A 13805-nucleotide genomic window follows, 5' to 3' on the forward strand; every position below is an offset into this window, starting at 1 on the left:
TCTGTTCCCTCACAAATATCCAATATTTATATTTGATTTTGTATTTTGTGGATTTACGAGCCTTATGCAACATGGTGTTTGCCCTTCGACAGCTGCCACACTGCAATTATCTTGCTATATAAGGCTGAACAAGATCTGATCTGGATCACTTAGTTCAACGCTTAGTTTTCTCAAGATGATCGCTACGACGGTGTGCTTCTACCTGGTGCTGCTGGCCGCATTCCTGATTTTGATGGCGCCCTCTTCGGAGGCATGCTTCATCCTACTGGCCTGCCTGATGCAGTCTCCGCTGTGTCCCTACAACACCACTGCCTCCGGCTGAGAAATGGTGAAGTCCAGATCCGAAATTTAATCTAACACAGTCCCCACACCATAACCAATAAAAGTTAAAAAAAAAAGTTTGCATTGAAAACTAATGTATATTTGTATGTGAAACAGAAAGTATATGTACTTTTTAAGTGGGAAATTTATCTGGGGATTGAAATTCCTAGAAACTAATGACATGATACAAACTTTAGTCATTGATCTAAAGGAGATAGTCCTGATTAAAGGGTGCCAGTAGAAGTAATTATTGAGGGAATGAATATTTAAAAACTAATGTTGGAAGCACACTTTTTACTATGTAATTCGAAGGATTTATTTATCTATAAAGGCCAAAATTAATGCAGTTTTCACCTTGAAAGCAGAACCAATTTTTCATTGAGTATTTTTACAGGAATCGTATGGACTTTTAGTTGTAGTTTACGGCAGCAAAAACCCATCTACGCAAGCGGAGAAGGAGAGAGAGAACAGAAGCTCCAGCTCAGAACAGTCAACTTTTAAAACAGTTAGAAAACAGAGTTCCGGCGATTATAGGTACCCAGAGGATTGGGCTTAGATGAAAAGTTTAAGAGGAATCAGTGTAGTACTTCGGCTAAGAGAGAAAGATAGAGTAAGAGTGTGTTGCTTGAGAGCCCTCCCACGCGCACGAGTCTGTCCCAATGTTGGCACGCCACAGCCCCATTACGTATACGCACTGGGAGCCCACGTGTTGCACGCGAGTGTGCTTGGACCGAAGACGAGTCACGTTAGCCCACGCCACTGTCTGACATATGAGTGATATTTAATTAATTGCCACCACCGTGCTGTTTGCGCTCGGTAAATTTGAATTACAATCCAGAAAACTCAAACACAGCGAGGGCGTCACGGCGAGAGCAGAGCCCTTTTCTTCACTCGGTTTCGAACATGCTTTCGGAACAGCACCTCCTCGCCCCAGGGGCTCCCTCACGTCGGATGATGGCATGGCTGATGGTTGACAAGACAAGCGGAAAGTCATTTGGGGGCAACTTTGACACACGCCACTGCGACGACAGCCTGCAACATTGTGGCGCCTCTGAGCGCCACGCAGCTGCACGCATGGGACACTTAGAGCTGGCATTGTACTTGGATTTTCCCCCGCTACTATTGTCGTCTTCAATCGTCGAATCCTCTCACCTGCGTGAATCAGTGTACGACAGGTCGTAAAAGGAGTAAAATCAAACTTACAAACTGTAAAAGTGAATTTTATTGAGCAGAAGATTGCTAACGCGATTTGCGGGATTTCCACGAGAACTGATGGTTGCTGCTGATTGGATCGATGGTGAATATCGATGCGTTTCCTTCCACATGTTACACACATCTACATGACTTCGTGGTACCCCGTCAATCCTCAAGTGTCTGCTGTAAAAATATAATAGACGCACGCGTGGGCCAGTATTTCAATTGAGGTATTCTAAGCGGGATACTAAGGCTGGAGCGGGAGGGCTTACCATGTAATTTATTCAGATTATGCCAAAAATATACCTCTGTATAATTTCACAGAACAAGTATTTATGTAATTTCATTGACTAGAAAACTCAACAAAAAAGTTACACATTTGGCCGCAAACTCTATTTTTGTTCTGGCAACAGGAACTTTTTTGAACTTGTATTTGCGGTCTGTGGTTAGCTTTCCCTTTCGCCTTTAAAAAGTTTTCCTTTGTCCTTGGATGAAAAGGTAGCCATGCTCGAAATAGGTTTCTGTGATGGCACCTGCTGCAGGGTCAAGTTGCACTTTATTGAACTCTACGTGCCCCCGAATTCATTCGAAAGTCAATTGATTCTCGTTTTCTCAAAGTTCGCTCAAAGGATGAACCGGAGCTAGCTCCTCCGGAGCGGAGGGCACATTCCACAGAATGATTTATTGATTTTCACTTTTGCTCTGCTCGAAATTCAGTGAAAGCTGTGCCCGAAGCTCTCTAGCTGTGTTTTGTAAATTTAATTTTCATTTACCATAATGAATCGCCTTTCCACTCCCTGGGGGGTGTTGGTTACCAGGGGTGATGGGGCAAGCGGTTTCATTTGATTCGCAGGAAAATTGCAGAAATTGTTGAGGTCCTCGCTGCTGACGAAATGGTAATTTTTGAGCAAGCCCCGACTGACTGCGTAGCGATGCTGGATCTTTCCGGAGGGATGGATAATGGTTGAAAGGATGGATACGAGACAAGTATATGCGGTGGAAATTACTCTGCCTGATTGGCCACACACATGGGAGAAGTCGTTGGGCAAAGACCTGCAACGGTTATCTATAAAATAAATAAGCAACGGTCAGCCTTTGGCGATGGAAAATTCGATAGGATATATTTTGTACAATATATATTCCCAGTGCTGCCCCGTACAGAATGTCCTGTACAAAATGAGTTGCTAATGAATTAAACAAAATTATCCCAAAGGGGGGCAACAACACTTTCATAATGTCACCCATTGTTCAATGGAATTTTAGCTGGCAAAATAATCCGTTTACACAAAAGGTGACTATTAAATTTTCCGGAAAATTGGACTTTCAATGGGGAGGGCGGGGGTGTTGAGGCAGCAATTCAATCCGATGTCGCCTTCCCAACAATTTGCGTTCATTGTGCGCCTGGGCAAATCCATTAATGTGGCCCATGGAATGGGCGGGATGGCTCGTGGATAGGAGGATGCGGCATAGAATTACATAACCACGACACGTACTGACAGCAGCGAAAGTGAAAGCCACGTCAAGGGTGACGGGGACGGGTGGGGGAATGGAGCCGAAGAGAAGCTTTGCACTTAATTAGTGCAAATAACTAATGACAAACTTTGCACTTGCCGGGAAAGAGGGGAAACTGGGAAAAGTCGGGAAACTTGGGTACTTTGGTGTTTCCAGTCAGGCGAAAACCGAACCTGAACACATACTATGGAAGGGACGGGTCGGGTTCACTAGATGATGTATCTCTTTGTTGCCACTCGGCGGCAGGCTGGAGTCACTTTTCTTGAATGTCAATTAGGCGAATGTTAAAGGGTTTGCCATTTATTTACTGGCCGAACGTCCTACAAAATTAACCCAAAATTACAACCGCATGGCCCAGAATATATTTCCCTCTTGTCACCAGATTCATAAATTATACGGATCGCATAGACAATTTATCATAATAGGAGTTTTGCCGCAGGAATTGCCTGTAAGATCAATCTGGAAAACAGCAGTGACGTCTAAGCCATGGAAAATATGATCGACCACATCGATCTAGATAGTTGTTGTTGCAGCCAGTTAAGGATTTGTATTATAGTCTGGTAGCGAAAGCCGGACGCGATCCATTCGAGCATTCAACCACTAAGGACCAAAATTATAGTGCCGCCCACAAGATTAGCTCTTACTGTATGCGAAAGAAGGCTCTCGAAATTGAATCCTACCTCTTAGGTCAGGCATCGAAATTTAAGGTTACCGCATATTCGATTACAACCTTCGTATTTGCATCATATTTACAAAATATACAAGAATTTAGGAAGAATTTAACCACAAATGCCGACACGACATTTTGCTGTCTGTTTGCCGTCCAAGAATTCACTACGAGATTGTTGCCCTTCTTTGAGATTTACCGTTTTTCTTGTCCACTGCCGGTCCCATTGCTGTGTAGGGGCTAGTGAGAGAGTGCCTAGAGCAAAACACGACTCGCTGACAGAGGATCGTATGCGGCAATGTGTGTGTTAAAAAGAGAAAGAGGTAAATGAAACCCGACAGGGTGTGTTGTATTTGTAGGTATTTATCGTTTATTTCATTACTTAAATATTTATCAAATATTCGGTAATCATTTAATTAATTTTTTTTTGGGTTATTTTCTTGCACTTGCATCTACAACAATATGAACTTATTCTAATCGGAGTCTTGGGGACGATGGTAGATCGAAGGAATAGGCATGATACACCCCAAGATGAGTAAGAGATAGAGATGGAGTCTTGAGATTGGGCTAAGAATGAGGAGAGGAGGGGGTCATAGTTCTAGAAAGTCTTAAGTACTAGGTAATGAAAGTTCTAGCTAATGTGTCCTGGAATCGATCTACGCGTACGAGTATTGCCTGTCGTTTAGTATCTGTAGCCACTGCCGTCATTGTCGCCGTTCTGGCCGCCGGGACCGAAGCCATTGCGGCCCTGACCCTGACCCTGACCCTGTGGCTTGCCGCTGGAGTAACCATTCTGGCCGAGATCTTGACCACCTGGACGCCCACCGGAGTAGCCACCTGCGCCCAAGTCTTGACCGCCAGGACGTCCACCGGAATAGCCATCGCGACCTAGATCCTGACCACCGATCTGGCGTCCACCGTTGCTATTGCCTCCAGGACGACCGCCGGAGAAGCCTTGTCCCTGATCGCTGCCATCCGGGCCGGTGACACGTCCAGCGATGATCACCCGACCGCCGTCGCTGCCAGCATTTCCACCGTTGCCGCCGGGTCGACCGCTGGAGTAACCATTCTGTCCCAGATCCTGGCCACCAGGACGTCCACCGGAGTAGCCACCGGCGCCCAAGTCTTGACCACCTGGGCGTCCACCAGAATAACCATTCTGTCCTAAATCCTGGCCGCCAGGACGCCCACCAGAGTAGCCACTGGCGCCCAAGTCTTGACCGCCAGGACGTCCACCGGAGTAACCATTCTGTCCAAGATCCTGACCTCCTGGGCGCCCACCGGAATAGCCATCACGACCAAGATCCTGTCCACCAGGGCGTCCGCCGGAGTAACCATTCTGTCCTAGATCCTGTCCACCAGGGCGTCCGCCAGAGTAACCGTTCTGTCCTAGTTCCTGACCTCCTGGGCGCCCACCGTTGCCATTGCCTCCAGGACGTCCGCTCGAGTAGCCATCGGCGCCCAGATTCTGGCCACCAGGACCGCTGGCGCCCCCATCGTTGGCCTCGCCCTCGTAGCGGATCTGTGGCCGATATCCTTGCTGGTCCGCCTCGTACTCGACGATCTGCGGGTAAAGAAAGCCAGAGAGAAGAGAGAGATTAGCAGTGACATAGCAGTGGCGGGAGCGGAGCAGGGAAGGATCATCGCCTGTTGCCCGCCGCCGTCTCGTCCGGCTCGGCGCTTACTTGCTTCCTTCCGTCGGGCAACAGGACATTGTACTGGCCGGTGGTGAAGTCACCGTCGCGCATCTCTGAATGCCCGAACGAGAGCCCACTGGGGGCGTCCTCGACCTGGTAATTAAACTCGTACTTAGCCGGCTCCTGCGGCGCAGAGCATAGCAGAGCGAGGGGCGGTACCGAGGAGCGGGGGGCGTGTGGAGAAAGAGAGAGAAATAGACAGATAGAGACAAGAGATCAAGAGCAGTAGGGGAAGGCGCAAGCAAGCGGTGCAGAGAGAGGTACAGAGAGAGAGAGAGAGATTGAGAACTACCAAGAGAACCAGCAAGAGATCAGGGCGAGGGCGTGCATCAAGGCGCTGTGCAGAAGGGGCGGAGAGGTGTCGAGTGTCGCATGTCGCATGTCAGGCTCCGTACGGATGTGTGTGGATGAGAACCCATCCCGAATCTACTACGGTCTACTCACATCGTTGTCGTAGTCGGCGCCACTGCCTCCAGGACCGCCGGATCCGCCGCCAGCTCCTGCGCCAGAAGCAGGGGGACCGTAGGAGTCCGATGGACGACCGCCGGATCCTGCACCTGGAGCACCGTAGCTACTCGAAGGACGACCACCACCGTTGCCGTTGCCATTGCCGGAAGCTCCAGGAGCACCATAAGAGTCGGAAGGACGACCTCCTTGTCCTTGGCCGGGAGCGCCATAATTGCTGGAAGGACGACTACCACCATTGCCGTTGCCATTGCCGGAAGCTCCAGGAGCACCATAAGAGTCGGAAGGACGACCGCCTTGTCCTTGGCCGGGAGCGCCATAACTGCTGGAAGGACGACCACCACCATTGCCATTGCCATTGCCGGAAGCTCCAGGAGCACCATAAGAGTCGGAAGGACGACCGCCTTGTCCTTGGCCAGGAGCACCATAACTGCTGGAAGGACGACCACCACCGTTGCCATTGCCATTGCCGGAAGCTCCTGGAGCACCGTAAGAGTCGGAAGGACGACCGCCTTGTCCTTGTCCTTGTCCTGGAGCGCCATAGCTGCTGGAGGGACGTCCGCCGCCGTTGGCGTTGCCAGGAGCACCATAGCTGCTAGAGGGACGTCCGCCGCCGTTTCCGTTGCCACCAACGCCTGGGGCACCGTAAGAGTCTGAGGGCTTGCCACCAAAACCGCCTTGGGCTTGTCCCTGTCCTTGTCCTTGTCCTTGTCCTAGTCCAGGAGGACCGTAAGAATCCGTTGGACGACCACCTGGGCCTCCACCCTGTGCTCCTGGGCCGCTCTGCCCCGGTGCACCATAGCTATCGGACGGCGGGAGGTAGGAGTTGACTGGAGGCTCGGGACGCGCCAGAACCGCCGTGCAGAGCAGCGTGAGGCCGAGTAACTTGAACATATTCCACGCTGCTATAGGGGATCTCTGATCTGTGCCTGAATCTGGATGCGTAGGTGGATGTGGATCTGCGGATCTGGTTGTGTAGCGCCTCGAAGCAGCGCCGAATTCTGACTGATCTCCGTCTGCAGCCGGGTCGCGTATTTATATGAAACGATCGCAAAACTGAAAGTCGAGGATGCACACACACCACACCACACCACACAGAGAACAGAGCGACGGGGCCCTCGGTTATGAGTTGATGGGGCAGCCGAGACGAGACTCATCTGTGCTGCGGTGGCGGTGGCGATGGCGCTGCCAGTGGCAACATGTGGCAACCACAGCCACGAACAGCTGCTGCCACATACGATCATCTTCAAACAGCGAAAACTCAGCTGCATTTGGAGCTTGTCGCTGTTGCTGTTGCCGGCTGGCAGTGCCCCGCCAGCGCCAGCAAAAATCTCAATCAACGCTCAAGCATAGGCATGGCTCTGCTCTGCTCTACTCTGCTCTGCTCTGCTCTGGCTTGGATCGCACGTGAAGGCAGGCAGCCCCGAGATTCCGTTTCCAACTGGGTTGCGGGTTGCCAAGCTGATTTGCCTTCTTTCGGCGCACAGCACAGCACATCTTCGAGACGAGTGATTGTGTTTGCAAAGAGCAGAGCCCTGCCTCCCTCTGCCTAGGCCCCTGCCCCCATGCCCATCTCCATCTCCAAGTCTGAGTCTCTGACTCTGGAGTTACGTTGGCGCAAAGTAGTCTACTCGGTCGCTGGGTGAATGTGTCGGCGGCGTCTGCTGCATCTTCAGTGTGCTTGCCGCTCTTGTTGTTGTTATTGTTGTTGTCGCCGTCTTCGTTTGTGACAAGCTCCGTATTTGTTGCATGTTGTTGCATTTGTTTGCCTTGTCAAATATAATATAGAAAAAGGTACGAGTATGTGTACAACTGCGATTAAAGAATATCGTGCCAAATGCGACCCCAATTGGGTGTAGATCTATGCTCACATCCGAATGCGTTTTGATGGCTTACAGATTACAGATCGTTGAATGGTAGATCGGCAAAGATCAGATGAAGGGAATGCTATAGATCTCAATGAATTTCTACTCCAATTGTGCTTTAATTGATTCATTCAGAGTGATTCCAAGAGATCAGTCGAATCTCTGGCCCATTCATTCAGATCAACTCCTTCTACTCCCCCACTCCATTGATTCATTCATTGATTCCGTTGATAGATCGCGGCCCACATGAGGAGATTCCCCCAGCTTATGGGAAATTAATTGCATAGACTTTTCCCAGTCAGCCGCCCACCGCTTGGGAAGTAGCGCCATTCACACACAGCCTTCAGCTTTAGCTTCAGACACCGTCGCGACGACAAATGGGAACGTGCAGAATTAATTGCCCCAAGCAGTGGGTACGTGCCTGGCCATGGCAGGCAGCTGCTCATCCCCATCCTCAAGCTCATCCTGCTCCGTGTCAGACGTGCGGGTCAGAAGCGGGCGATTTGCCTAAGATTTGACGATCGGAGTCGGATCACGTCGGCAGCTTAACCTCCCACCGGGTTGCCGTCAACCCACATAACTCATTTGGTAGTAGCGCATCTAGATTCTCTTTATTTATTTGCATTTTTGCATACTTTACAACTACTATACCGATAATAAGAAACGATTTCACTCGATGGCCATCTTTTTGGGTTGGTACAGGTAGAGGCGCTTGTAGCGCCCATGGACCTCCAGAAAGAGCAGCGTGTGGACCACATAGATGAGCAGGCAGACCACACAACAATCGAACAGGACGAAGATTAGGAGAAAACCCAGGTAGAAGCACAGGAGCAGCGTCAGAATGGAGACCAAAAGCTGCAGCAGGCACATCCAGCGCAGCTCGAAGAAGGCTGCGAAAGAGATAATCCTTTAGATCTCCACACATATTGATGTAGTTCTGCAGACTTACAGCTTGCAAAGAGCAGCACATAGAAGACACTACCTATGGCTCCATTCGGGGGATTCAGGTAGTAGTTGGAGGTGGATCCAAACAGCAGCTGTGTCAAACCAAAGCCACGTCCATAGCTTACAGGGAGGAAAGCAGTGTGTTTCATTGGGTGTCTTCAAGCTCTAAGGGAAGTAGGGTATGCCACTCACTCTGACTTGAAGACGGCTGTGCAGCTAACCTTCTCCGCCAGATCGCACATGGCCACGTAGTCTTCATCCTGGTCCAGCTGCATCTTCACGTACAGAGAGTACAAAGAGATGGCAAGGCCACAGATGCAGATCCATCTGAGGCGGGCGCCAGTGGCTGTGGTTTCCTCCGGCTGACTCATTCTGTGGCCACAAGGATAATGAACTCTGGCTAGGGGGAAACAGGTTGTCTCTTGCCGACAAGGAACCAGGGCTGCCAGGCGGCGCAGGCTATGGTTCCCTGTGGGAAAACTCTGAGCTGCGGGGCAGAAATTGACAACCCTGTTGGCGGCTGCGCGGTGAAAATTGTGCGTAATTTGATATACCCTTTGCTTGGGGTTTCAGGATTGGGCTGGGAGCTTACAGCACAGCAAAAGAAAAGGACACAAAAAAGAAAGTTATATTTTTAAGGGTATCTCTATCTACCAAACTATTATTATTGGATTATTCTTGAATCCATTATTTGGAATGATAGAATCGAAAGACCCAACAAAAATCTCTTTGTTTTTTATTATCAAGGATTACATTTGGTGGAAATTCTAGACTAAAAATTTCTAGACTGCATAATGTTTATAATGTGTGAAAGGGTATTCAGAGCATCCACTCTCTATGAGAGTATATTTATGTTGTTTTTCTCTTTGGGTTCGCATAAATATCCATTCTCCCTTAATTTGCTGTGACAGGAGAGCAACAGGTACACCGCGTATCCGCGTCCCTGCATTGCGGGGGAGTGCTGGGTAAATACTGCGTAGCGAACTATAAATTGAGGCTAGGTAAACAACGAAATGGAATGGGATGATGATAGGGAAATCCATGGTCCATGGCTGGCATAAACATCCCCACCTCACCTCACCTTACCTCACCACCGCCGAAACATTTAGTTTCGCTCCATTGCATGCATATGAAATTAGCGACTTCGGCGACATCATCGAAGTGCCAGACATGCCAGAGACTGCTCCACGAGGCCCAGAGACCCAGAGAAGAGACAAACGCAGACTACAGACTGCAGATAGAGACTAGTACATAGATGATGCTCATGACGCTCCCCCTGCTGGTCGGGTCGGGGTCGGGGCATGTCACAATGGTGTGCCCACTCTCCCGATCTCTACTCTCCGCACATTGGGCATGTTGTGCTCATGTCCCTTTTTAATTTATGGCCTCACGAATTTGAATTTATTTATGTGTATTTAAGAAGGAAGCAGGCAGCAGGCAAATGAAGTGATGGATAAATCCACGTGAGAGACATGAGGCAACCAAATGGAAACAATTTACAAAATTGCAGCCAGTAGCCACTCCACCGCTCCAAAAAGATCCAACCGATGCGATCCCGCCCGCTGGCAAAGTGAAGTGACGAATTTTACACAACCTTGGCAGCAGCAGCAGCAGCAGCATAGACAGTCACCGCAGTGGCACTGTCTCTCTACGGAGACTCTACGGTGTGGTAGAACCCTTCTAAGCAGCTGTCAGATCGATTGAGGCTCAGGCTCCAGCCTCAGCCTACACCTGGTTGCTCCTAATTTACCTATAAATTGGGAGCAAACATCAGGCTCTGGGTTGGGGGGTTTATTGAACTTTACACTTCAAATACGTTTCAAATACGAGCGAGATTCGCGCAGCTCTGATCGAATGGAATGGGGCTTTGATGCGTTTAGAAGGGCTAATGTCAGGCAGCAGCACCACCAGCTGCAGATACTTCTTCTTCACCTCGAGCACGCGCTGTTGACTGGTTTGGTTGTACCCTTTACGAGAGGGTTACCATGGTTTCGAACCAATGCATGATTGGATAATGATAGCCTTAGTATCTGCAAGGGTATCCAAGCTGCGACCTTCAAATCTAGCCATCTTTTGGTGCTGCATCGTTTGCGGCGTGTAGATCCGTGATCAAAATCAAGTGAATTGCAGTGCACTGCAACAACAAAAGCGCCTCAAGTGCAGCTGAATGCTGAATGCAGAATGATGGAGCTGCAGCTTTTGACGATTATGATTATGTTGAAGGTAAACGCTTTTGGAAACGCTTGCCTTTTGTTGCAAGTTCTGTCACCGCTGCACGCTGCACGTGTGTCAACTGGAAACTGCAAACTGGAAACCGAACACTCTAAGGAAGTTAAGGTTGCTGTTGCGTGCCACGCTGCGAGATGTGGCAATCGGCACACATTTGTATGCGTCATTTGGCTTAATAAATTCGCAATTAATTAAAATCAATGCAACGCGAATTGTCATCAAAATGCTAATGGCAATGATTAGGCTTTTACGAGTGCATAAGTGAACTGAGAATTGGGAAAGAACAGAGCTATGGGATTTGAAAAAACAATTATTATAAAATATAGCCGAACAAAAGGGTCTTAAATATGTATATCCCATATTCTTCGCGATTTAGAAGCACTTGCGATGCACGATGCTGGCACCCACCTCCTCATACTCCGACCGGTTGATCCACATGTCTTGGAAGGTGCTGAGGGAGGCCAGCACCGAGCCACCCATCCAGACGGCAAACTGTCGGTGGGGACAGGCCTTGATCTTGATGCTGGTTCCGGGCGGCGACATCTGGATTAGCTCCCGATGCATGCGCTCCGCCATATTGGGAAACATGGTGGTGCCGCCAGAGAGCACAATGTTATCGTATAGATGACGCCGTAGATCAATGTCGCACTGGAGGATCGACTTGCTGGTGGCCTCGTGCACACCCAGCATCTGCAGCCCCAGCAGCTTGGGCTGGAACAGAGCCTCCGGACAGCGGAAGCGCTCGCTTCCGAGCTTAATCCTCTGGCCGTCGGGCAGCTGGTAGACCTCTTCGTCGGAACTGCACGAATTCTGCTGGAGTCTGTCGGATTGCTCCATCAATTCTCGATCGTAGTCCAGGGAAACGTAGCAGTGCTTCTCCTTTATTTCGCGAACAATGTCCCGCTCGGCACTGGTGGTCATATTGCGGCCACGCTCCGTCAGCAGCTTGCACAGATACTCGCTCAGATCCCGGCCAGCCAGATCCAGACGCATGCAGCCATGCGATACGGAGTACCCCTCGTAGATAGGCACCGTGTGGGTGACACCGTCGCCAGAGTCCAGGACCAGGCCAGTGGTGCGTCCAGTGGCGTAGAGCGAAAGCACCGCCTGTATGGCCACGTACAGGGCCGGCACATCGAACCTCTCGAACACGATCTCAGCCATCTTCTCGCGGTTCGCCCGCGGGTTGAGCGGGGCCTCTGTGAGTAGCAGGGGAGAATCCCCGGGCTTGACCTTCAGCAGGTCATAGGTGTGCTTCCAGATCTTCTCCATGTCGTCCCAATTGGTGACCACGCCGTGCTCAATGGGATACTTCAGGGCTAGCATGCCCCGCTTGTTGATCGCCGCCTCACCAACGGCGTCCTGGATGCGGCAGTCCACCAACACATTCTGGTGGCGTGGCCGCCCGACGACCGAAGGGAAGACCACCTTTGGCTTGCTGTCGCTGCAGAATCCCGCCTTGCACACACCCGATCCATTGTCGATGATGACCGACTTATGAGCCATCGGAACTGCTTCTTCAATAGCTGCAGGAACCACTGTGAGTGCGTGGGCCAAGAAGGTTGGGTTGCCAGAGGATTAACTTACGAAACTTTAGATACTTTTGGAGAATTTTCTGTGCTTTTTTGTCGGTCAGATCGAGCTGGATTCGAGAGGGAACACAGAAATCAGACATCTTATATGGTTATTGTGTTTGTCAATAGAAAGTTTTAATGAATGGCAAAAGCATTGGACGGAAAACTCACAGCTTACATACACATCATTCAAATGTGGCGCTACACACGCGCGTCAGTGTTTGAAAATAGCAGTAGAGTGGTTTATGCGGCAGTTAAAGTTCCAAACAAATGATTGCTAATGATTACCAATTTATTTTTGCCGAAATCTCAGACTACAGAGTGTGGATCTATGATCCGATGCTTAAATATTAACACACAGAACGTAAAGCAGCATTCTAGGTAGTCAGCTTCTTGGCCTCCTGGAAGCGGCACGAGATGTCGTCCCAGTTGGCGATGTCCCAGATGGCCTCCACATACGAGGGACGCACGTTCTTGTACTGCAAGTAGTAGGCGTGCTCCCACACATCGATGCCGAAGAGGGGCACCAGGCCGGTACTGGCCTCGAGAGGATCCTGGTTGGGCAAGGCAGCCAGCTGCAGCTTGCCCGACTTCTTGTTATAGCCCAGCCAGCCCCATCCAGAACCCTGAACGGCAACTGTGAGGGCGCTGAGCTCCTTCTTGAATTCGTCGAAGCTCTTCCACTGCGACTCGATGGCCTTCTTGAGGTCGTCGCTGGGTGTGGACTTTTTGGGCGAGAGATTCTGCCAGAAGATGCTGTGGTTGATGTGACCGCCGCCGTTGAAGCGCAGGGCCGGGGCCAGCTGAATGATCTTCGAGGTGTTGTTCTTGGACGAGGCTTCCGCCAGCTGCTCCTCGGCCGCGTTCAGGTTGTTGACGTAGGTCTGGTGGTGCTTCTGGTGGTGCAGCTCCATGATCTCGCGGCAGATAATGGGCTCCAATGCGGCATAGTCGTACGCCAGCTTGGGCAGCGAATGCTTGCCGCGCACTGAAATGCTGCTGTGGGGGTACAACAATGTGCATTAGTAGATATTCAAGATCATGGTCGCCATTATGTTGCTGCAATTGTTGTTTTATTGCTTTTTATGTAACCGGACAGAGGTTGAGCCGGCATCGATTAATTGCATTAATTGCTGCACTTACCGCGCTGCCTGGGAGAGTTTGCGAGCTGTAAACATGACTGTGGTTTGCTTACTGCAAAATATAGATATTTATTTAGAGCAGGGAATTATTTATTTTATTTAAGTAAAAACCTTACATTTCTCTTGGTCCAGTATCGATAACACTGTTGATAAAATCGATATCGATAGCGCTGCTCATAAATGCGTTTCACAGC

At 49.9% G+C, this 13805-nt stretch overlaps 5 protein-coding genes and 1 long non-coding RNA gene across 8 annotated transcripts; 1 reads left to right on the forward strand and 5 right to left on the reverse strand.

Annotated features, from left to right (window-relative positions):
* Positions 1 to 136: 136 nt before the first annotated feature.
* Positions 137 to 441, forward strand: LOC117183702 (uncharacterized). The gene has a single exon (XM_033378543.1). The coding sequence runs from the start codon at positions 176 to 178 to the stop codon at positions 320 to 322; it is 147 nt and encodes a 48-aa protein (XP_033234434.1). The 5' UTR covers positions 137 to 175; the 3' UTR covers positions 323 to 441.
* Positions 442 to 1081: 640 nt separating this feature from the next.
* On the reverse strand, positions 1082 to 1912 carry LOC26532268 (uncharacterized). Its single transcript, XR_001452424.2, has 3 exons — positions 1788 to 1912; positions 1525 to 1698; positions 1082 to 1473 (listed from the first exon to the last, which is right to left on the reverse strand). It is a non-coding gene; the product is annotated as an uncharacterized lncRNA (long non-coding RNA).
* Positions 1913 to 4056: 2144 nt separating this feature from the next.
* resilin lies at positions 4057 to 6924 on the reverse strand. 2 transcript variants are annotated; one of them, XM_002138973.3, is made up of 3 exons: positions 5836 to 6924; positions 5380 to 5514; positions 4057 to 5258 (listed from the first exon to the last, which is right to left on the reverse strand). In XM_002138973.3, the coding sequence occupies exons 1-3, from the start codon at positions 6748 to 6750 to the stop codon at positions 4377 to 4379; spliced, it is 1932 nt and encodes a 643-aa protein (XP_002139009.3). In that variant the 5' UTR covers positions 6751 to 6924; the 3' UTR covers positions 4057 to 4376. The 2 variants fall into 2 exon arrangements, with proteins under 2 accessions (XP_002139009.3, XP_004444574.3); XM_004444517.3 differs by lacking the exon at positions 5380 to 5514 and having other exon boundaries at positions 5836 to 6921.
* Positions 6925 to 8313: 1389 nt separating this feature from the next.
* Vkor (Vitamin-K epoxide reductase) lies at positions 8314 to 9335 on the reverse strand. Its single transcript, XM_002138974.3, has 3 exons — positions 8859 to 9335; positions 8671 to 8786; positions 8314 to 8611 (listed from the first exon to the last, which is right to left on the reverse strand). Exons 1-3 carry the CDS (start codon positions 9035 to 9037, stop codon positions 8391 to 8393), a joined length of 516 nt encoding a protein of 171 aa, XP_002139010.2. The 5' UTR covers positions 9038 to 9335; the 3' UTR covers positions 8314 to 8390.
* A 1850-nt stretch (positions 9336 to 11185) lies between these two features.
* Positions 11186 to 12658, reverse strand: LOC4805675 (Actin-related protein 53D). The gene is made up of 2 exons (XM_001361997.4): positions 12483 to 12658; positions 11186 to 12421 (listed from the first exon to the last, which is right to left on the reverse strand). The coding sequence occupies exons 1-2, from the start codon at positions 12568 to 12570 to the stop codon at positions 11268 to 11270; spliced, it is 1242 nt and encodes a 413-aa protein (XP_001362034.4). The 5' UTR covers positions 12571 to 12658; the 3' UTR covers positions 11186 to 11267.
* An 82-nt stretch (positions 12659 to 12740) lies between these two features.
* Positions 12741 to 13804, reverse strand: Sod2 (superoxide dismutase 2). 2 transcript variants are annotated; one of them, XM_015185297.2, is made up of 3 exons: positions 13728 to 13804; positions 13613 to 13663; positions 12741 to 13465 (listed from the first exon to the last, which is right to left on the reverse strand). In XM_015185297.2, the coding sequence occupies exons 1-3, from the start codon at positions 13787 to 13789 to the stop codon at positions 12847 to 12849; spliced, it is 732 nt and encodes a 243-aa protein (XP_015040783.2). In that variant the 5' UTR covers positions 13790 to 13804; the 3' UTR covers positions 12741 to 12846. The 2 variants fall into 2 exon arrangements, with proteins under 2 accessions (XP_015040783.2, XP_001362035.4); XM_001361998.5 differs by having other exon boundaries at positions 12741 to 13468.
* Position 13805: the final 1 nt, after the last annotated feature.

The sequence above is a fragment of the Drosophila pseudoobscura genome, chromosome 3, assembly GCF_009870125.1.
Source record: "Drosophila pseudoobscura strain MV-25-SWS-2005 chromosome 3, UCI_Dpse_MV25, whole genome shotgun sequence".
In the NCBI taxonomy this organism is placed as follows: Eukaryota; Metazoa; Arthropoda; class Insecta; order Diptera; family Drosophilidae; genus Drosophila; species Drosophila pseudoobscura.

Coding starts and splice junctions, on each gene's coding strand:
- LOC117183702 (XM_033378543.1), top strand. CDS start 176: ATGATCGCTACGACGGTGTGCTTCTACCTGGTGCTGCTGGCCGCATTC.
- resilin (XM_002138973.3), bottom strand. CDS start 6,750: ATGTTCAAGTTACTCGGCCTCACGCTGCTCTGCACGGCGGTTCTGGCG. Junction 5,515..5,835: donor GCGCCGACTACGACAACGAT/GTGAGTAGACCG, acceptor TCTGCGCCGCAG/GAGCCGGCTAAGTACGAGTT. Junction 5,259..5,379: donor TGCCCGACGGAAGGAAGCAA/GTAAGCGCCGAG, acceptor CTTTACCCGCAG/ATCGTCGAGTACGAGGCGGA.
- Vkor (XM_002138974.3), bottom strand. CDS start 9,037: ATGAGTCAGCCGGAGGAAACCACAGCCACTGGCGCCCGCCTCAGATGG. Junction 8,787..8,858: donor ACAGCCGTCTTCAAGTCAGA/GTGAGTGGCATA, acceptor CCTCCCTGTAAG/CTATGGACGTGGCTTTGGTT. Junction 8,612..8,670: donor TGTGCTGCTCTTTGCAAGCT/GTAAGTCTGCAG, acceptor TCTCTTTCGCAG/CCTTCTTCGAGCTGCGCTGG.
- LOC4805675 (XM_001361997.4), bottom strand. CDS start 12,570: ATGTCTGATTTCTGTGTTCCCTCTCGAATCCAGCTCGATCTGACCGAC. Junction 12,422..12,482: donor CCAAAAGTATCTAAAGTTTC/GTAAGTTAATCC, acceptor TGGTTCCTGCAG/CTATTGAAGAAGCAGTTCCG.
- Sod2 (XM_001361998.5), bottom strand. CDS start 13,789: ATGAGCAGCGCTATCGATATCGATTTTATCAACAGTGTTATCGATACT. Junction 13,664..13,727: donor GATACTGGACCAAGAGAAAT/GTAAGGTTTTTA, acceptor TATATTTTGCAG/TAAGCAAACCACAGTCATGT. Junction 13,469..13,612: donor AAACTCTCCCAGGCAGCGCG/GTAAGTGCAGCA, acceptor GTACCCCCACAG/CAGCATTTCAGTGCGCGGCA.